Source organism: Cervus elaphus, chromosome 15 (genome assembly GCF_910594005.1).
Source record: "Cervus elaphus chromosome 15, mCerEla1.1, whole genome shotgun sequence".
Taxonomy (NCBI): Eukaryota; Metazoa; Chordata; class Mammalia; order Artiodactyla; family Cervidae; genus Cervus; species Cervus elaphus.
The window spans coordinates 43,632,224-43,655,483 of record NC_057829.1 but is presented as its reverse complement, the minus strand read 5'-3'; the positions used below and the strand labels follow the sequence as shown (position 1 = coordinate 43,655,483).

Genomic DNA, 23,260 nt, shown 5'->3' with positions numbered 1-23,260 from the left:
TATATATTGAATATTTAGGGGGAAATGTCATGATATTTGCAACTAACTCCCAAATGAATCAGGTAAAAAAAAACAGAAAGCAAATGTAGAAAAAATGTTAATTGTTGAATCTAGGTAAAATATCCATGGATGTTCACAGGTATAACATTTCTGAAGGACTGAACATCTTTCAAAATAAAAAAAGGCAAAGTAAGGGTTCAGACAAAGACTGAGAGATTTATTTGCCAAGAGTCATAAATGAAAAAAAAAGGCTACAAGATTCAGAAGAAGGAAAATAATCTTTAAAGGAAGCAAGTAATTGCAGGAAAGAATAAAGAGCAACAGAAAAGGTAAGTATATGGATAAATATAAATAATATTGGCAATATAAAACAACTTGAGGTGTTCAAAATATATATAAATTAAAATGCATGACAAAAACAACACAAAAGATGTTCATATGTATAACTGGAGTTAGTGTTCTAAGATTCTAGCATTAAAAAAAAAGGGATAAAAATCATTTTTATTATACTATAGTCAAGAATGTACAAATAATCTCTAGAGTAACCATTTGAAAAAACTAATAATAAATAAAGTAATAGGATAAAAACTGAAAAACAAAAAGTAGACTAAAGAAAGGAAAAAAGAGAGAGGAAAAAGAAACATAAAACAGGTGGTTAAATAGAAAACAAATAGTAAGATGATAAAAATCCACATGTATTGGTAATTATATTAAATGTTACAGAATGAAAAGCTTGTCAGTTTGGATAAAAAAATAATAAGTCCATCATCCACTGATTGTAAGAAAAATTCTTAAAATATAGAAACATAGAAGGACTAAAGTAATAAAATAGAAAGGATATACAATAGAAATATAAATCAAAAGAAAGCTAGCTTAGCTACACTAATATTAGACAAAATAGCTTTTAAGACAAGTGCATTACAAGAGAAACACATTTATAATAATACAAACTACAAGAAAGATACCATAATTCCTTGGATATCAAACAAATCTGTACTAGATCACTTGACCTAGTTTGACAGTTTCAAAATATATAAAGCAAAAATAAACATACTAAAAGAAGAAACACAAATTCACAACCAAAGGGGAGATTTCTAATAAACTTCTTTCGATAACTGATGGAAAACAGACACACACAAAAATCAGAAAGGCTCCAGAAGACTGAATACAAATAACACTTACCTAACTGATACATACAGAATACCACACACACACACACACACACACACACACACAGTGACAGACTACAGTCTTTCCAAGTGGCATTTACCAATATGCTTAGTCACAAATCAATCCTCAACTTATTTCAAAGGTCTGAAATCATTTAGAGTATGTTCTCTGACTACAGTGATATTAAACTACAAATCAATTAAAAAAGATGTATCAAAAATATATATTATTCCACATATTTGTAAACTAAGCAGTTCAGAGCCATGAGTCACATGGATCTAAAGATTAAATATAACCCCTATCAAAATCCCAATGGATTTTTTTTTTGCAAAAATATAATAATCCATCCTAAAATTTGTAAGTGACCACAAGGAACTCCAAAGAGTCAAAATAATCTTGACAAAGAACAAAGCTGCAGGTCTCACACTTCCTGATTTCAAAACCTAGTGCAAAGCTCAGTAATCAGAAAAGTGTAGTACTGGCATACAGACAGACATACTGGCCAATAGAACAGAATTAAGAGCCCAGAAGTACTCTACAAGTCCATTCCTAGCTACATATCCCAAAGAAAAGAGTGCATGTGTCCACATAAGACATGTATAAAAGAATGCTCAAAGCAGCTTTGTTGATGAAAGCCAAAAATGTCAAAAGGAGAAAGAATAAACGAAGTACAGGCATACCTCGTTTTATTGCACTTTGTAGATATTGCTTTTTTACAAGCTGAAGGTTTGCTGCAACCCTGCATTGAGCAAATCTATATTGATGCCATTTTTCCAACAGCATTTGCTCACTTTGCATCTCTGGGTCACATTTTGGTAATTCTTGTAGTATTTCAGGCTTTTTCATTATTATTATTGTATTTCTTATGGTGATCTGTGATCAGTGATCTTTGATGTTACTACTACAACTCACTGAAGGCTCAGATGATGACTAGCATTTTTTAGAAGTAAATATTTTCAATTAAGGTATGTACATTGGTTTTTAGACATAATGCTATTGTACACTTAACAGACTATAGTATAGTGAAATATAGATTTTATATGCACTGGGAAACCAAAAAATTCGTGTTGACTCACTTTATTGTGATATTCGCTTTATTGTGGCGGTCTGGAACCAAATCTGCAATATCTCCGAGGTATGCCTGTATAGTCATACAATGGATTAGTACACAGCAGTAAAAGAGGATGAACCGATACATGCAACAAATGGATGAACTGCAAAAGTATTATGTTGAGCAAAAGAAACCAGATCAAAAAAAAAGAAAGTATATTACATATGATATCATTTATACCAAGTTCAAGAACAGTAAAAACTAATTTGTGACGACACATGTAAGAATAGTAGTTATTTGGGGAGTAGGGAAAGGTAGGCATTGACTGGGAAAGTCTATAAGGAAATCTGGAGAGAAAAACAGGTCCTATTTTAATTTGAGTTGTACCTACATGACTATATAAATGTAAAAATTCATCAAGCTATATTCAAGACTTGTGAATTTTATTTTATGTACATAGTACATTTCAATAAAGAAAAAGTTATCAACAGAGTGAAAAGCAAAGTTATAGAGTAGTGATATACATATGACAAAGAACTAATAAACAGAATATATAAAAATCTCCAAAAAAATCAGTATGCAAAATGAATACAATCCAATTTTTTAAATGGGCAAAAAATCTGAATACACATTTTTACAAAAAAGGATATCCAAATACCCAATAAAATATATGAAAGGTGCTCAACTTCATTAATCAGAGAAATGAAAATTAAAACTATAATGTAATGCCACTACACACCAATGAGAATGACAAAAATAAAAAAGAAGAACCATATCAAATACTGTTAAGAATCCATGAAAACTGTAACTCTCATTCAGTTTGGAGAGAATTCATTCAATTATTCTGGAAAATGGACAATATCTAAGTTAGCTAAACATTCCTTATCAACACCCAGACAGACCTATCCATAATAAGTAAATATTAACAGCATTTTAAAAAGTAACTTGCAAAATTAAGGTTAGACTCTCTTTTATTATCCTTCTTAGTTCTAGACCCATGAAATTTTTTAAAGCCATGAGTTATTTTGAGTGCAATATTATCACATTAAATACACTGCTGGCTGAAAAAAAATTAATTCTTTATAGTTAATATTTCAATAAATGAGGTCAGAAACTTGAGATGAATAATATTTTATATAAAATTTTTTCCCAACAATTACCAACAGACCTCAATGCTGCGAGCCCTGCAAGGATAAACTCAAGAAAGACCTGGCCAAGCTTCACCTTTTTGCTGAGATTCATGTTCTCCATCTTAGCCTTCAGCAGCTTCATCTTATTCATAGTTATTGAATTTTCAATTATCTGTTGCCCAGAAGGAGAAGGCTCTATTTCCTCATCTTCATCAGCATACAAACTATACACAGAACCACTACTGCAAAGAAAATGATAATTACTATTGAAATGCACCTGATACCTGCCCAATGACTAAAAATATTTAAGTATAATATAAAGCTATAGATGCTACTAATGATAAAATAAGTTCATTTTCTCAATGGAAATTCAAGGCAAATGTACTTCAAAAATGTATTTCTTATGAGAAAAAATAAATGGGGATAAAAATCATGATTTAACATTATCAAAAATCTAGTACAACTGAGCTTTTCTAAAGTTAATATACCAAAAGTGAAGATCTTTTATGTTTGGAAATGGAACCACTCAGAATAGCATAGATTTTACAATGAAAAGACACACTTTGGTCAAGTCATGACACAAATTATTACAAATGTAAAACACTCCAATTACTGATCAATTACAATAACATTTATTCATATCTTATTATCTGGAATCCCTTCTGAGTACATAATGCCATAATATAATGGTACTATCACACTCTCCTACTATTATATGTCTATCTTTCCCTCTTACTCCTCTATATGTAAGCAAGTTGAAAGCAGATATTAATACTGGGCTTTTTTCATCTTCCCAGTCTTAGCACCTGGCACAATGCCTGGCACATATTTAATAAATGTTTGCTAGATTTATTAAACATTTAATAAATGTCTGTTAGAACACAAATAATTGTAATTTCATTCAACTTTTTCAATAATGGGAAAACTTAAATGGTTACATAATCTCAGTGTATTTGAAGAATGACTGAAATTTTAAATAGAGCATAGCAAGAATGTATACTAGTCACTGTGCCCAATGTACTACAGGAGAACTAAAGTATGTATGCTAAAGCGGTATGAGAATTAATAAGATTTCCTGTACTATACTATACGATTGTTAAGAAATGGAAACAATTTAAGATAACCCTAACAAGGCATATTCCATACCCCTTCTGAAGGACATATTACTATCACACAAAGGTGAAGCTGAGAGTGGATATGTCCATTCCTAAAATTTACATTTAGGAAACTAAATGTGTAACTGGTGACATTTTGAAATCATGGGTTAATTACACTACACAGCAAAAATGGGTATCAGGAGGAATAATGATGGGAATTGGTCTCCATAATCAATTCAGTCCCTCTGCTTAATCTGTGACTATCATTTCTACCTAAATACAAGAGATGTCTAGTATAATATGAAAACTGACACATTGACATAAGACCAAATCAACATTGCTACTATTTACTGAACGCCTAATCTGCCAGGCACTTTCCACATAATATTTCTAATCCTTCACAAAAATTACATAAAGTGATATTATATCCCATTTTTATAAATGAGGAACCTGTAGCTGAGAGAAGTTAAATGATTTTGTTCAATCATTAGTAAAATCAGAGCTCATAAATGATGCATCTAAGATTAAAATCCTTCATCTCTGGTTCCAAAGCCTATTCTTAATACTACTTCCTGTTGCTTCCCCAGGCACCAAACTACAGACCTTACTGCATCATGCTTATGTATCCAACCAAGTGACAGAACTTATAGTACGGGAAGGCTCTCATCTTGAGGTTAACTACACCTGAAAAAGAGGGTTGAGTGAAGATTTCTGCCAGTTCTCCCTTGGAGTTGGAGGGAATAACTCAAGTATATTCTATTCTTGCTCACCTTATAATATTTTAACTTCAACTACTTCTCAATATATCCCATGGCATTTTAAATTTATCCATATTGAATAATGAAAGAGGTTTCTGACTCAATCTTCCTGTAATAAAACACTGGTCCTTTACCGTTTTCCCACAGAGATCAATGTTTCTGTGTGTGTGTGTATACACATACACACACACACACACACACGTGAGAAATAGTTCATGGGATGCACTTTAGCAGATAAAAAACACTTTTAAGTTCACCTAATTTTTTCAAGTACCACATTATTGTATTTTCTCTCATGAAGCATAGATTCATGATTCACTGAGAAGCCAATCTCAATTTTTTTCTAAATGGAAAAATGTAACTAGGATAACACATTAATTTATCAACTTAATCCAAGAATATCTTTCTTTATATTTAAATGCTATATTTTCTTGAATGCTGTATTTAACTTTTTCTAAATCTTTTAATCTAATAATATGATTAAAGAATAAGAGATGTGCAAATGCAATATTTATTTCAACAAGAATACTGTTTATCCTGAAGCCAAGTCCTCATGTGACTTTCACAGATAAGTTACCATTTAATTAACTTTTGCAATGCTTCCTTTTATTTCTTCCCACTTAAAAATGCAGTAAGGTGGAAAGATTTGAGATTAACAGTGATGACTGATACTAGGTGTTGCGTCAAAACAAATCAAATAATTCTATTTCTTTTTTACAGCAAGAATTAGCAAACTTAGACCAAGATCAAATTTAGTCCACCACTTATTTCTTATTGGCCCATGAGCTAAGAATAGTCTTTGTAACTTTAAATGGTTGAAAAAAATCAAAATAATATTTCATAATGTGAAAATGTGAAATTCCTATTTGTGTCCAATAAAGTTTTACTGGAATATAATCACACTGGATCACACATTACACATACTGCATACTACTCTTGCACTACAATGGCAGAGTTGATAGCTACTACAGAAATTGTATGTGGCTCTCTCATTGCTTTGTACTGTGGCTTAGCACTATAAATCACAGGGGCACTGTCAGAATTCAACAGCATTTTGAGTGCCATGTGTATCACTGTACAATGATATTTTATTACTAGTACATACCCAACATGTCAAAACAAAGAGAAGAATGAATTTTAAAAGTTATAGTTTTAAAGCACTGCAGAGAGTGCTCAGTCATGTCTGACTCTGCAACCCCATGGACTGTAGCCCATCAGGCTCCTCTGTCCATGGGATTTCCCAGGCAGTAGTAATGGAGCAGGTTGCCACTTTCTCCTCCAGGGGATCTTCCCAACCCAGGGACTGAACCCAGGTCTCCTGCTTGGCAGGTGGATTCTTTACCACTGAGCCACCAGGGAAGATCATTTTGCTATCAATTAAGCAGCAGAGTATTGTGTTTATGATACAAGGACACTACAGGTATGCTAAAGCAAAACAACATATTTGGACATTATCAGATTAAGGAATCATGACAACATGCCCAACTTGCAGGAAAGCAATGATAAGAACGAGCAGAAAATTAAAAATGTAATATCTCATCACAGTATGAAAATGAAAATGAGAGTGCAACTGAAAGAAGTTTCAAAGTGGCTTATTTACTAGCCAAACAAGGAAATGTTTACCAATTGTGAATTAAGCAGTTGATCACAGCAGTTGAAAAACTGTGGCCAGAGAAAATAAACTTGTTTTAAGACTATTTTTTTTTGGCAAGAATAATTTTCTAGAAGAACTGAAAACAATGGAAGCAACATCAATAGTCAGTTAAAAGATGAGGCAAATGAGTCACTTTCTTCCTTGGCTTTTTAAGCCAGATGTTACTCAGTTGTTTTTGTTTATTCAGGGTATCAATACCAAATTTGAAGTGACTGAAGAACTAGACCCAATGTACAGTCTGCATGAAACAACTATAGGTAAGAATATTTTCAAAGAAATTGCTAAAACACTAAGTACAAGTTGAAGTGAAACAAGTGAAAGTGTTAGTCACTTCAGTCGTGTCCCACTCTTTGAGACCCCATGAACTGTGGCCTGTCAGGCTTCTCTCACCATGGATTTCTCAGGCAAGAATACTGGGAGTGGGTTGCCATTCCCTTCTCCAGGGGATCTTCCCAACCCATGGAAAGAACCCCAGGTTTTCTGCACTGTAGGTAGACTCTTTACCACCTGAGCCACCAAGAAGTGAAACCTGCTACAACTGATAGAACAGGAAAAAACTTTGTTGAACAAATTTACAAAGCTAATGAAAATGTGAGGTGTTTAAAACCTATGGTTATTTGTGTTATTCATCAGAAGGTATTCTGCAGTAAATATTTGAATCTATCACATATTACTTAGCCAACAGTGTCAATGGAAGTTAAAGGAAATCTGTATATTTCAAAAATCTATTTAAATGTGCAACTGAGAAGCTCCACCTATGTTCTACTGGAAGTGCAACATAGTGACATACTAAAGGCAAACAGCAAAAAATGACTCTAAGAGTATTCTATAAATGCCTTCCTAGTGATGAAAGTGCTCAATTAAAATCATATGCTCATGGACTGCTACCAGTATTTGGAAGTACAAATTTTTAAAGATAAAATATATAAAATCTCATTCCAGATCAACATGAACAAATAAATTTTCACAACTGATTCCAAAAATTTGACAGGTAACGCTAGCTTTCAACCCCAATTAACTAAACTATTACTACCATAAAAAAGAACTCCATTCTTCTCGTTAGTAGACCTGAATTAGATACACACACACTCAATTATTATTATATTTTGAATTTTATCTGTAAAAATTTTGTGAAAATTTGTTTTATCTGGTTATATAAGTACTTTTACATGGTATCCTTAGCTTCATCTCTTGGCCTGAAAACCCTAAAATAGTTACTATCTGGCCCTTTACAGAAACGGTTGCTGTCTCCTATTATAAGAGTTAAGAAAGTCTCTCTCGGGATAAGAAAAGAGCTTTCTGCTCTGCTTCCTCATCCACCCTATCCCTTGTCCAATTCTGGTAAGTGAAGAGAGAGGAAAAGAAAAAGAAACAAAGAATATATTAAGAGGAACAATAATACAATTTTAATTGAAATCCATAATAACATTTGGATTATGTCTTAAACACAAATAGAAGTTTTGAGTTTACTCTTAGTAAAAGGAGTAAGTGATGTTTCAAGCAAATGAAGAAAGAAGCACAAAAGCATGGCATAATAAACACGAGCTGTAAAAATGATAATAGGTTGTAAAGGGCCTCCACACAAAGCTATGGAGCTTAGACCCTCTTCTCTAGGAAAGGAGAGCCAAAAGAGGATGTCCTGAAGAGGAAAACCCAAATAACAGTAAACAAGCAAATGGAAAGACTGCTATAAAGAAATTCTACTCACAGTCTAAAGCAAGAGATGCTGGGTTAAAGCTGCAGCCTCACTGCTTCCTCTTCTCTACTTTTATGTTTAAGGTATGCTTGCAGTGCTAACCAGATTCTGACACAGAGTCAACAAAAGCACCATTCGTGATGTCTGCTCTCTGCCAAAAGAATAAGTATAATCTCTCTTCCACATAACACACTTAGGTGAGGTGAATCCTAAAGGAATTCCCTGATTCCCAATTCCAGGTGCTCACACCCTGTGTATTCTCCTAACCTTGAGCTTGGCATGACCTATGACTTGCTTCTATTCAACAGAATATGGCAAAAGTAGAGGGGGTTTTCAGATACAATTCAGGCTCCAAATCAGCTGATTTTGAGTTAATCAAAAGAGAACTGAAGGCAGCCTCTACCCAAAAGCCAGCAAAAAAACCAAGGCCCTCAGTCATATGACCATTAGGAAATAGGCCAACAAAATGAATGAGCTTGCAAGCAGATTATCTTCCTCACTGAAATTTCCAGGTGGGGGTGCACCTTTGCCAACACCTTGACTGAAGCTTTGTGGAAACCTGAGAAGAGTACCTGGCTAAACTGTGCCTAGACTCCCAAGCCATGGAAACTGATTTCAGACTGCAAGTTAATTTTTGTATGAATGGTATTGCCACCAGGTTTTAATGCTGTGGAATTAAATTTTAGTTACCTGTAATACCTTTCCTTTGTTGCCTGTCCTACTCCTCTTTTAAGGTCACTTTTTCTCAGAGGTTATTCCTAACTCCCCACCTTTCAGATAAAATGAAGGCCCTCTTATCTGTTTTTCCAGAGATTTTAATGTCTTTTTACAACAACTGACAAAATTATATTATAGATACAATTTATAGCAGATTTCATGTTCCATAAAGGAAGGAATATAATCTTTATAACTTAGTGTGTAGTATCAAAACTGACTATAAAAGCTCAGTTAAATGTTTAGTGAATGTTTTAAAGTGAAATAAGTTTAAAAAAAACATAGTAAGGCAGAATGCACAGAAACTTAAAACTTACCTTACCCAATTTACTAACTTCTCTATTGCCTAACACAAGTACCTTTGTTTCCTTCTGACTTTAAAACAACCCTCCTTCCTTTTTCTAAGGATTCTACATTACATAATTTTTTATTTTATTTATTTATTATTTTTTGAGGCTGTGCCCCACGGCTTGTAGGATCTTAGTTCCCAAACCAGGGATTGAATCTGGGCCCTTGTCAGTGAGAACACTGAGTCCTAACAACTGGACCACCAAGGAATTCCCCCTCCTCCTTTTACAGAGTAGAAAAATAGGACTAGAGAAGCAAAGATTTATCCACCTTTAAGCAACAGTTAAATTTTTTGGGGAAAAAAAAAGAGTAACTTCAGGCTTAATCCTTTATATTATGCCACGGCTATACTGATATAACATCATACTATTATAACAAAACTCAATAATCTAGTAGGCATCTTAGAGTTTTAATGACAAATATTTTTACAAAAAATCCTACTCCATAAAGAATTTTCAGTTTTAGAAATTACTCCTATCGATCATGCTGCTGCTGCTAAGTCACGTCAGTCGTGTCCAACTCTGTGTGACGCCATAGACAGCAGCCCACCAGGCTCCCGTCCCTGGGATTCTCCAGGCAAGAACACTGGAGTGGGCTGCCATTTCCCTCTCCAGTGCATGAAAGTGAAAAGTGAAAGTGAAGTTGCTCAGTCGTGTCAGACTCTTCGCAACCCCATGGACTGTAGCCTACCAGGCTCCTCTGTCCATGGGATTTTCCAGGCAAGAGTACTGGAGTGGGGTGCCATTGCCTTCTCCCCTATCGATCATAGGAAAGACAATTTCAGAATTACATAACTGAGGTGGGATGGGGAGGAGGGGAGAACGCATAAAATTTAGTTAATCTTGTGACTATAGTAAGATTATTCTGACAACACAAGGTAAACATAAGGTTTATGGGTGTATCATATGATATTCTCCTTTTCTAAGTGAGACATGTAAATGAAAATCTATTTACCTTAAAGATTCAGATAATGGTGTTAGAGTGCCGTCTCCCCTGTCTACTACACGGAAGAAATTCAATTGATCTCCTTCTTGGTATACCAAAAGTGTAACTTGCTTGTTGCAGGAGGTCTTCTCCCAGACCTCATCTCGACTGGAACCCATGTACTCAGCCATCTCCTTAAGGGGATCTTCCATAGGAACTACAAATGGAAACACTAATAGGTAAGCTTTCAATTTATATCAAGTTCAATGCATTTTGGTACACCATCAGGATATAACATGTCAAATTTGAACAACAATCCTGTGCATACAATACATATATATTACATTCTTCAAATAAGTTTTTGGTCTTTTTACAGTTAATACAATATTTTCTATGCTGTATTAATATGAAAGAAAAGAAATATGTTTTTATGTACAAAGACAGGGTTTAACTAAATACATGAGGTTTTTCCTGTGCCACTGGAGTGTATATTCATTGATTCTATGACATAATTATCTATAACTATTTTCACTTCTTATCTTCCACTCCCTATATGTTCCAATATTGGTTTCAACAATCAATAATTAAAAATCAATGTAAATTCCACCTACTTTAGATTTAAAAAAACAAACATACACAACTGGGAGACATATTTTAGAAATTAGAAGTAAATCCCTTTTTTCTTTCTGGTTTTATATAAAGGCTGATTCTTCTCAGAGTTCTTTCTTGACATGAAGACAGGTAATTTAAAAAAAGTAAAAGTGAAGTCGCTCAGTCATGTCCAACTCTTTGCAATCCCATGGACTGTAGCCTACCAGGCTCCTCTGTCCATGGGGTTTTCTAGGCAAGAGGACTGGAGTGGGTTGCCATTTCAGTATATGGTAACTCAAGACCACAAGGGGGTGACTTATTATACAAAAACTGCTATGTCTGTAATGATTAATATGTTGTTACTTGAAAGCATCATCCCAGGACCCCACTTGTTCTGGTATACACCTATGTGTCTAGTCAGTGCACATGGCTCTAGTGGTCCAGAGTAGTCGTCAGGTTTGAATGATATTGCTACCATCATCTCAAGCCACTCTCATCCACAGCAGCCACAGATTCTGCTCTTGTGGTGGGAACAAGCCTCAAGAGGTGGCTAGCTCACAGGATGAATGTTCTAAAAGCCCCTGATTCCCAGATCAGGGGGTCTAAGTAATGGCTACAGCAAAAAAAAGTTCATTCCCCAAGACATTTTCATGTCAAGTTGCACAAACACTGTTCTTTCTTAAAAGAGGCAACAATTTCTCAAACTCTGTAACTTTCTTTCAAGTAGCTTATTTATTAACAGAATCACAGTGCTGAACTACCCTTTAGAAAGTCACAACAATAATGAATATTAAACTCTGAAGCTAATTAACCATTGAAGATGTCCCCATGTCCTAAATTCAATACCACCACTATTAATAAAACACAGAAACTTCAGAAACACAGTAAGATTTACCTTGTTTTTGATAAGACTTTCATAGACACAAAATGTATTTATGCTACACTTTCCACATTACATTAACAAGACACAAAAACTATGCTGCTGCCATTACTAAAACCACACAAAAGTCTTGTTTAAACCAACAGAGTGTGCCTTACTTCGGGAGTCATTGGCATTGACTATGTGTATGCACTTATGTCTATACACACACACATCCCTCTTCATAATAGAAAAATCATTTAGATTTCATCAAGTGTAAAATATTATGCATATAGTTTAGGATAAAATTTAGTTTTAGAAAGGAAAATATTTTTCTTTTTTGGCTGTGCCATGCAGCTTTCAGGATCTTAGTTCCCACCAGGGATCAAAATCATTGCCCCCTGCAGTGGAAGCACAGAGTCCAAACCACTGGACTGCCAAGGAAGTCCTTTTCTAGGTTGCTTTGATAATGTTTAATTCAAAAAACAATTTTAAAAGCTAACTATTACTAGAATTCACATGATAAAGATATTTTCTAAACCACGAATTTCAAGTAAGACTCAGTAGCTAAAAATAAGGTTTCTGATATACAATATGGAAAAGTTCTAGATTTGGGTAGTTTTCCCTTTTCACAAAGTTTTCAATGATGTAAAGCAGACAACTGGAGAAGGAAATGGTAACCCACTCCAGTATTTTTGCCTGGAGAACCTCAAGGGGAATGGAGACTAGCAGGCAATAAAGATAGTCCATAAAGTTGCAGAGTTGGATACAACTTAGCAACCAAAGGAACAAAGGTAGAAGAACAGCAAGCTGTTAAAATTTTAAAAGCTGATTCAGTAAAGGCAAACTTATTAAAAACCTAATCTAAAATATCAAATAAGACAAGTTCTAGGGTCTGATTTTTTCAGTTACAAACAAGGCACAGGAAATTGTAGGAAAAAAGTATGACAACACTTCAACTACCAAAGGGTAGTGATTAACTTTCACTTACTTTAAATTTAAAAAATACATATATTTTAAATTCAGAACCTGTGGTGCTCATACTCATCCTCATATATATAATTGTAGTCCTAGTAAGAAAAGCAGGTAATAAATAATAATAAAAAATAATAAAACATCCATGTTTAAAGACAATACTATACATAAATAACAAACTTTGAAAATATAATACAATGGAATTCACATGATATTAAATTCACGTCTTATCATAACAGCTCAGTAAATGCATTAGGGTTTTTGTACTACTCTCACAATCAGTAGTATAGACATCATATGTCACATGGGACAATCTAAGTGCAATTAACAGGAAGTCCCTGATATTACAAGTCTGGTTAATCAGCTCTCACAGTATTATCTTTGTTTTTTTCTAACTTATCCATAAGAGTTCAACAGTCACAGTAAACTATCTCAAAAAATCCTCTTGAAATAGGTAAGAAAAAGACGGTGATAACCCTATTTTCTAATCAAAATTAGGAAGCATGGAGATGAAATCTGACTTGTGGAAGAAGTATTAAGCCATCAGTGGAATCAATACTTAACATTCAATTTTCTGGTTAGTAAAGGATCAAATACAAAGACCTTCCCCAAAATGAGGCCTACACAGCAGGATTGCTCTGAGAAATTGAAGGATGCCTCTACTTTGTGGGGATTCATGTGACAAACCTGAATCAAGGACAAAGGTGAACACTCCCAGTTTTTCCCAAGCTTAGAACTTTCTTGTTAATCAAGTCTTTGCTCCTATCACCATCTCCAAGGGCTCTTCCACAACTGTCCTCCTACTACCCTACTTCCATAGACACTGTTATGCTACTACTGCCCCCACAGCACTTACAACTCCTTGAAGCAACATCAATTCTTCTCACGTCTATTGTGGGCACTGTAATGAAGCAGGAACATTCTCTCCCAAGAAACACTGCACTGAACATCTAGGAGATACTCAAAATGTGCTTCCTGAATGAATGAATGAATGAATGGACTTTTAGAGACACCCACATTCTGAAAAAAGGGCTTTAACAGGACCATGATAATATCTATAAAATCCAAATGCATCACAAACCAGGCTAAGAGGTATCTTTGGAATTTCCTATAACAATCATTACCCCAGGAGTTGAAGACTCAGTGGATTGAAAAAAGCAACAAGACCAGTAAACTGCACCTAAACACAGGGATAACAATGTAATACTTATACTATGCCATCCCATTCTCCTTTCCTATACTGGTGAGGTTTATATTTAAACTTTCTGGATTGAATGAGGAATCATGAGATTTTCTGGCGTATGAGTTCCTGCCTCTGTGCATTTAGGCTTTAAAAAACAATGCTGAAGGACCTATTATATGGCACAAGGATGTATACTTAATATTTTATAATAACCTATAAGGGAAAAGAATCTAAAAAAGATACATACATATACAAATAAACACATATAAATATGTATGACTGAATCACTTTGCTAGATACTTGAAACTAACACAACACTGTAAATCAACCATACTTCAATAAAAATAAATAAAATTTTTAAAAATTTAAAAAAAATGCTGAGAGAAACAAGTGTGGTTCTTCTAAGACATAATAGAAGGGAAAAAAAACTGAATAAAACCTGAGGCTATAAGATCATCTGGCTTGAAGATTACTACTGTCAAACTGCTTTAATATACGTAATTTTAACATATGCCTACCTCTACTAGTGTTTATAGGTCCACCGCGCATAGCCAAAACCAGCTTCAAGGTACAACCTTCTGAAATGCTGTGGATAATTAACACACACAAAAAAAACCACAAACATCAAAATACATTCAGTGTTAAATATACACATACTTATGTGTTGTTTATCAGGCATAGTGCCTACTCTAAAAGATTTTTTAAAAGATATAGTAATGTGCATAAATATAAAATGTTAACTTATTTACTTGCATAAATAATGAAAACATGAAGTTCTCATAAGACTTAAATATGAAATGAATAAAAAGTATGAAAAGGACCTCTGTAGTTCAACCTCATCATTTCACATGTTAGGCCCTAAGAAGAAAAGAAGCTGTTAAAACCCAAAGTGTCAGAAATAACAGATCTAACTAACAAAATAGAAAAATTGCAAATCTACAAATCTCCCAATGCCCACTGCTCTCCCAGCTATTCCACATGGCCTCTGACCTTTTTGTTTTAGGAAAGAATGAAGAATGATGTGAGAGAAGGGAGAAAGACAAAAGGTCAGACAACATATCTGCAATCACTGACGCACACAATGTCACTTAGTGTCACATCAGGAGAGCTTAAGAAAAATGAAAGACATGAAGAGCAATACTCTCTTACCCAGTACACTTGTGAAAATGAAAGAAAAGGAACGAAGCCAGGTGGTAATAAGTCAATATTCAAAGAAAGGAGCAAAGAAAGTAAGATAAGAAGAGGAAGTCTAAAAATGCAGGGGTAAATAGCTTGGTATAAATAATGAAAAGGTAAAGCAAAGAAATCAGAGGACAAGGATCACATAGTATGGGTATGGAGCCAACACATCTTAAAATTTGGAATTTACACTGAAATCCAGGGCTAAGAATTATTCAGAAGATGAGACATGATTCAAGGATTCAGAAGAAAAACAATGGCAAATGAAGTCATAATTCTGAGCATCTATAAAACATCTGATGTGCAATTACACTCACTTGTAATGATTCAAGCAGTAATCATCTTCAAGTTCCATGTTATTCCAAATTAAGTGCTGCTGACAGATGGGAATACCTTAGGGGAAGGTTATAAAGAAATTGGTTAAAAATTCAACAGAATCTTTGGAAGAGTATGATACAAATCTATTTCATTAAAGAAATAAGAAACACAATTCTAAACTGAATGATAGATGCTTAGCTAAAATGTACAGCATTGTAGGTAAAAGGCGTGGCTAAAAGTAGATATGGCTCTATCCACTCACTAGAAAAGAACAGTGACAACAGTATGTTTCAGTAACTCTCTGGCCTTGAAACAACGTTTAAGAATAGGAAGTCATTTAAAAAAATATCTTGAAATCAGTCCTGAAGAGTTTAAGATCTAAGGCCTAGAGAACAGTTCTCAATATTGCAAAGTACAGCCTCCATTTAGTTATATTAAGTGTTAAAAGTGTATTATGAGTAGAAGGTGAGCAAAATGGGTGCAGGGGGTTAAATGTGTAAACTCCAAGCTATAAAATAAGAAAGTCATGGGAATATAATGCACAACATGCAGACTATTGTTAATAAGACTGTGCTGTATATCTAAAAGTTGCTAAAAGAGTAGGTCCTCAAATTTTTCATCATTAAGAAAACAAAATTTTGTAACTGTATGGTGATGGATGTTAACTATTAACTAGACTTACTGCATTGATCATTTTACAATACAGCAGCCCCTGGGTATCCGAAGGATACTGGTTCCAGGTCCCCCACAAATACCAAAATCACTGGATGTTCAAGTACCTTACATATAAAATGACATAGCATTTTTTTGTATATATATACATATATACATACATATATATATGTGTGTGTATATATATATATAAAACCCATATATATATAAGGTTATATATATAACCTTATACTCATCCTCCTGTATACTTTAAGTCATCTCTAGACTACTTACAATACTTAATACAATATAAACACTATGTAAATAGTTGCTAACGATGCAAATTCAAGTTTTGCTTTTTGTTATTTTCTGTAATTTTTTCCCCAATATTTTCAATCCATAGTTAATTAAATCCTGCAGACCCAGAGGGTATGAGGCACCAACTTTATATACAAAATCAAATCATTATGCTGTATACCTCTGAAATAATATAATGTCAATTATATCTATATTTACAAATACAACATTTAATTTAGTTTACTTGGCCTTAAGCATTTGTATTCTAAAAGTCTGTTCCCAGAGCAGCATGTATGCATGGAATAATGATTGTTTATATGTGAGATTATTTAGTGATTCAGATGGCATCTTTCATACCTCTTCCAAATGGAAAGGTCAATAATCTTGAAACAGGGCACAGAATATAATTTACCATAAAACATTAATATATTAGGAAATTCCTTCCACCTTGAATGTGATTATAGTCCATAACTGCATATTAACATGCCTTTAGTCTGAACACTAAGTAAAGAATAATTTAATCTTGAAAAAAGAGTATATTATGGATTATTTTCAGGCTTCCTTGGTGGCTCAGATGGTAAAGAATCCAACTGCAATGCAAGAGACCTGGGTTCGATCTCTGAGTTGTGAAGATACCCTGGAGAAGGGAATGACTACCCACTCCAGTATTCTTGCCTGGACAAGAATACTTGAAAAGAGTTGGACATGACTGAGTGACTAAGTATACATACACATGGGCAATTTTCAACGCTGAAAATTATGGTCTAAAAGACAGTATCTTTGCATTTCTGTGATGTTAAAAGAATGTTAAGGTAGATTCCATGTCTGTGAGTGTGTGTGTGCATGTGCTCAGTTGTGTCCAACCCTTTGGGACCCAAGGACTGTAGCCCAACAGGCTTCTCTGTCCATTGTATTTTCCAGGCAATAATACTGGAGTGAGTTGCCATCTCCTACTCCAGGGGGTCTTCCCGACCCAGGGATCCAACCAGCATCTCTTGCATCTCCAGCATTGGCAGCTGGATTCTTTACCACTGCAGCACCTGGGAAACCCAGATTCCATACCTCAGCGTAAACTTTTTTTTCTGCAAACTCCATATTTGAATGCCTGAAGACTACACTAGCCAGAGTGAGCATTATATTCAATAGAACATTTAATGGTTGACATGTCGATGAATATATTTTCCAAATATTTCACATACTGCCTTCTCAAGTTACTTTTGCTTGTGATGCTACAAAATAAGTTGACTAGAATGATAGCAGTAAGTGCAATATGTGTTAGTTTTTATTATTATAAGCTAGGCACTGTTATAAATGCTTGACCTGTATTATCATAATTTACTGCAACAATAATAATCTTCTGAAGCAGGCAACACTACTATGTATATTTCACAAATGCTAAAATTGAAGCATTGAGAGATTAAGTGACACCTAGAGAATGTGGATTAGAGATGTAAAGCCCCAACAGGCTAACTCCAGAGACTGCAGTCAACCTTTATGCTAATCAGTCTGAAGACAGTCAGTCTCCACAAAGCAAAAGTAGCTGTCTGGGTGTATATTTAAGTAGTATTGCCTGTTAGCAGACCTGAACGTCTACTAAACAGTCTTCAAATGTTCCAAAAGATCATCCTGAAATACAGCCCATGGGCTCAGTAGGTGGATATACATGTATCTCCCAACTGGGAACAGTTCACCTTTTTTGCTTCCAGTTAAAAAAGAATGCCAGTGAGGAAAGGCTTTTAAGCTAGAAATTATTTCATGTTAAAAGTACTTTAATATTTTAAAAAATTTAGTGCTTCCCTGGTGGCTCAGTGGTAAAGAATCTGCATGCCAAGGCAGGAAACAGGGCAGGTTCGAGCCCCGTCTGGAAAGATCCCACATGCCACGGGTAACTAAGCCGGTACACCATAACTATTGAGTCTGTGGTCTAGAGCCCAGGAACTGCAACTGCTGAGCCCACATGCCCCAGAGTCCATGTACCACAACAACAGAAGCCACTGCAATGAGAAGCCCATGCACCACAACTGGAGAGTAGCCCCCACTCAGCACAACTAGGGCAAAGCTCAAGCAGCAACAAAGACCCAACACAGCCAAAAATAAATAAATAAATATATTTTTTTAATTTGTTTAATATGCTGTGGTCATCTTTTCAACCTAAATTACAGGATTTCACCAGAATAGCTAGATAAAAGCAATATGGGTAGGTAGCGAAGTGAAGTGAAGTGAAGTGAAAGTAGCTCAGTTGTGTCCGACTCTTGGCGACCCCATGGACTCTACAGTCCATGGAATTCTCCATGCAAGAATACTGGAGTGGGTAGCCATTCCCTTCTCCAGGGGATCTTCCCAACTCGGGGATGGAACCAAGGTTTCCAACACTGCATGCAGATTCTTTACCAGCTGAGCCACAAGGAAAGCCCAGGAATACTGGAGTGAGTATCCTATCCCTTCTCCAGCGGATCTTCCTGACACAGGAATCAAACCAGGGTCTCCTGCATTGCAGCCGGATTTTTTATCAACTGAGCTATCAGGGAAGCCTATGGGTAGGTAAGACCATTATTTATTCAACCAACATTGTATAGCATTATTGTGTTAAAGAAAAAAAAAACTTTAGAACAGGAGTAAAGACAAAGTGACAACACTGCTTAGATTAACTCCTATAATCACTATTAACAGAATTTAGCTATCAGTTAGCAAGCTAAAAATATAGGAGGTTGACAAGCAAGACAGGGTGGCAAGAATTGTGCAAGACTGAGTTGTGGTCCTGACGGCCACCTCAGTTGCTGGATGACCTTGAAAAAGTCATCAACCTCTGTGACTCTTAACCTCCTCACTTGCACATTAAAAAAATACTAGGGTTCCTTCTACTATGAACACTTTTAGAATCTCAAACATACAAAGCAAATCATATTCCTTTAATATAGAGTGGCCAGATTTAGCAAATAGAAATACGGCATCCCTCTTTAAAGGTGGCCCTTTGCCTTTAAGCCTCAACTCTTAACTTCTTACAACTATATTCAGAAAAATTAATTCCTATTAAACAAACATGTCTTCCCAAAAGACAGATTCCATATATATGATTTTTCCATTCAGTGTTTTTAGAACTTTTCACAAATGCAAATATTTGTTTATGATAAAAACAACAACTTATTAAGAAGACAACACAGAAATATACAAAAGAAAATTAAAACTATATGCTGTCCTAAGTCCAGTAAAATCTATATTCAATGTTTGGGGTAAATTTCCTTTAAAAACTTATTCTTTTTAATAAAATGGGAACATACTTTGAGTATAAACAGTTTTCACTTAATATACTGCATTTATCTTTGCTATCAATAAAGGAAAATACACATTGTATAATGACTAGACGGTATTCCAATATATGTTTCTGTCATAAGTTTTATTTACCCAGTCCATTACTAAGATATATTTTCACACATCCAATTTTTTACTGTTACAAAAAAATCTATAATAATATACAAGTGTACATGTATCTGTGAATGTGTGTGCATCTGTGTGTGTGTGTCTTGGTTTACTTAGGCTGCTATAACAAAATACAACAGACTGGGTGGTTTAAACAACAGAAATTTATTTTTTCACAATTCTCAAGGCTGGGAAATCCAAGATCAAAGCATAAGTTTCATTCTGAAACCACTTCTCTTAGCTTATCGGTGGCTAACATTTTTCTAAAAACAGCTTATAGGTGGCTGACATTTTTCTGTGTGCTCACGTTTTCTTCTTTATGAGAAGAAGAATTCCCAAGTATCTCTTCTAAAAAGGGCACTATTCCAATTAAGGGCGGGGGGATCCTTACACTTATAACCTCATCTAACCGTAATAATGACTCAAACGTGTTTCCTATGTCTTTTTTAGAATTTTCACACAGATACTTGTATGTTTGAGAACATGTTCATATCTACATTTATAAAATAAACCCAGAATCAACAGCACTTATGGATAATTAAAGACAGTGGTGGGCCATAGCTCCCCTCTTCCAATACTTTCTCCCAAGATAGTACAGAATAAAAAGAAGAGAAGTGAATCTACACAGAAACTATGCCCTCAGCCCTCATAATTTGAAGACTGAGAATGTCGAAACTCCAAATGACTGGAAATAAAAAGGGGCAATCTCTCTGTCCCAGAGTGGGAAGTCTTATACTCCTGCCCCCACAAGGCTGATCAAGAAAAATTATGGAGAAGTTAATGCTAATGGTGGTATACAAGTTCAGTACAAAACCATCACAAGGAAGAGGAAGGCACTTTAAGTCTCAAAAGTCTACAAAAAGGACTCACACCAGAAAACTGCCTGCAAGTAAAGGACTTTTAAGGACAAACAATTTGAGGGAACTTCTATAGGAGGCAAAAAGCGAAAAAGGAAGAGCATCCATTAGTAATTTCAGTGTTCAGGGGGAAAAGAAACAATGGGTAAAAACTTAAGAGTCCTGCAGGTAAAAAGATAACCACAAAACTGGAGAAACTCATTTCTCCCCACCATCACCACAAAACAGACATAAAACATCTATGTAAATATCTGGACATTGATAAACTGGTAGAGTACCATTAAACAGCATCTGTAGAATACCTGAATATCACAAAAATCAAGAGGAGAAAAAATAACAAATCCACAGAAAGTTAACAGTAAAATCTAAAAAAATGAAATTCCGTACCTATCAACCAAGGTAAATTTTACCCAGAACCATAACCATGAAGCAAAACTGTAAGGCCACACCCTAAACATACTAAAGCATCTGAAATATTCAATACTCTGAATCAGAAATTCAAAAATTAAGGACAGAAAATGTCCAAAAAGGTAGAGGAGATAAAATGATTGCTGACAGAACCCAGAAAAGATAACTGACAGTTCAAGCAAAAAGATAACAGATGGTTCAGGCAAACAAGATAACTGCTGGTGCAAGCAAGAAGGAAGCAATGTATTGCGGAGTTTACAACACACGCTAAAGGACACGCGTGACAGTCACAGCCTGAAGGCCGTAAGGGGAGGTGTGAAGGCAAACTACTGCAAGGTTCCTGCAAGATACGTGAAATGGTATATCACCTGAAGACAGAAAATAAGTAAAGATGTATATTACAGACCAACAAAGCAACAGCTAAAATAGTAGGGCAAAGAGTTATAATTGATAAGCCAACAAAGGAGAACAAAATAGAATAACAAATACTCAATTTATTCAAAACAAATGTGGAAAAGAGGGAAAAGGGAATAAAGAACAAATGGAACAAACAGAAGACAATAAAATAACAAACTAAAATCTAATCACAACTACAGTCATCTTAAATGAAGTGGTCTAAATTAAGCTGAAAGTTAAAAGCAAACACAGATTGGATTAACTAGAAATAAAAACAAAACAATTATATGCTGCCTGCAAGAAACAGACATCTTAAATATAAAGACATAAATAGATTAAAAGGACAGAAAAACATTTTATGCTGACTACTAATCAAAAAATTCTAAACTGATGATATTAACATCAGATACGGTGGATTTTAGGGTGAAAATTATTACCAAGGATAAAGAATTTCATCTCACAATAATGAAGAGGTCAATAAACTCAAGAGGACATACAATCCAAAAAATGTATGCACTTGATTACAGAGCTTCAAAACACATGAATCAGAGGTTGACAGAATTGGAAGGAGAAAAAGACAAATCCACAATTCTAGTTGGAGATTTCAATATTCCTTTCCCAAAAGTTCACAGAATAAGTAAATATACAGAATATATACAACACTACCACAGAAATTGATCTGATTGACATTTGTAGAACACTGCACACATCAATAACAGGATGCATACTCAAGTGCATAGGTAACATTTACCAAGATAGACAATATTCTGGACCACAGAACAAGTTCCTAAATTTTAAAAGAATCAAAATTATGCAGAATTAAATTATAAGCCAATGTAAGAAAAATTTCTAGAAATTCCCCAAATTTTTAGAAACTAAGCAATATATTTCAAGATAACCCATGGATCAAAAAAGGTATCAAAAGGAAAATTAGAAAATAATTTGAACCAAATGAAAATGAAAGCACAACATATCAAAATGTATGGAATACCAAGAAGACAGTAGCACTTAGGAGGAAACAAAGCACTAAATACCAATATTTCATAAGAAGAAATGAATCATATCAATAACCGTGGTCTCAAGAAATTATAAAAAGAGTAAATTAAATCCAAAGTAAGCCAAAACATTAATAAAAATCAAAAGAGAATTCAATGAAATAGAAAAAAGAAAAACAGGAGGAAAAAAAATCAAAACAAAATCTGATTCTTTAAGAAATTCATTAAAATTAATAAAGGCTAATTTGTTACATAATATGCAAGTTACCAGTATTAGGGATAAAAAGGGTAACATCATTACAGACTGACTACACAGATATTGAAAGAATAAGGGAATATTATGAACTCTATGCCAATAAAATTTAACAACAGATCAACAAAATCCTTGAAAGATATAAGCTACCCAAACTCACTCAAGAAGAAAAAGATAACCTGAATAGCCCTATACTTATTAAAGAGATAGCTTCATATTTGACGCTATAACACCAATTCTACTCTATCTAAAAACTGCAAAGGAAAGAATAGCCCCAACTCATTCAATGAGGACACTACTGCCCTACCAAAACCAAACACAACATTACAAAATAAAATT

General features: G+C 34.5%; 1 protein-coding gene across 6 annotated transcripts in view; it reads right to left on the bottom strand.

The window, feature by feature from the left end:
* ZFAND4 (zinc finger AN1-type containing 4) overlaps positions 1-23,260 on the bottom strand; it is a 51,716-nt gene that overhangs the window by 12,389 nt on the left and 16,067 nt on the right. For 5 of the 6 annotated variants that reach the window (XR_006345274.1, XM_043925093.1, XM_043925095.1 and 2 more), the window contains 4 exons: positions 15,647-15,722; positions 14,669-14,736; positions 10,573-10,759; positions 3,446-3,593 (listed from right to left, as the gene is read on the bottom strand). Coding sequence is in view for 5 of the 6 variants with exons in the window: in XM_043925093.1 (XP_043781028.1) it covers positions 3,446-3,593; positions 10,573-10,759; positions 14,669-14,736; positions 15,647-15,722 (479 nt within the window). In the remaining variant the exon portion in view is untranslated. The remainder of the gene's footprint in view (positions 1-3,445; positions 3,594-10,572; positions 10,760-14,668; positions 14,737-15,646; positions 15,723-23,260) is intronic. The other variant, XM_043925094.1, reaches the window with a different exon arrangement.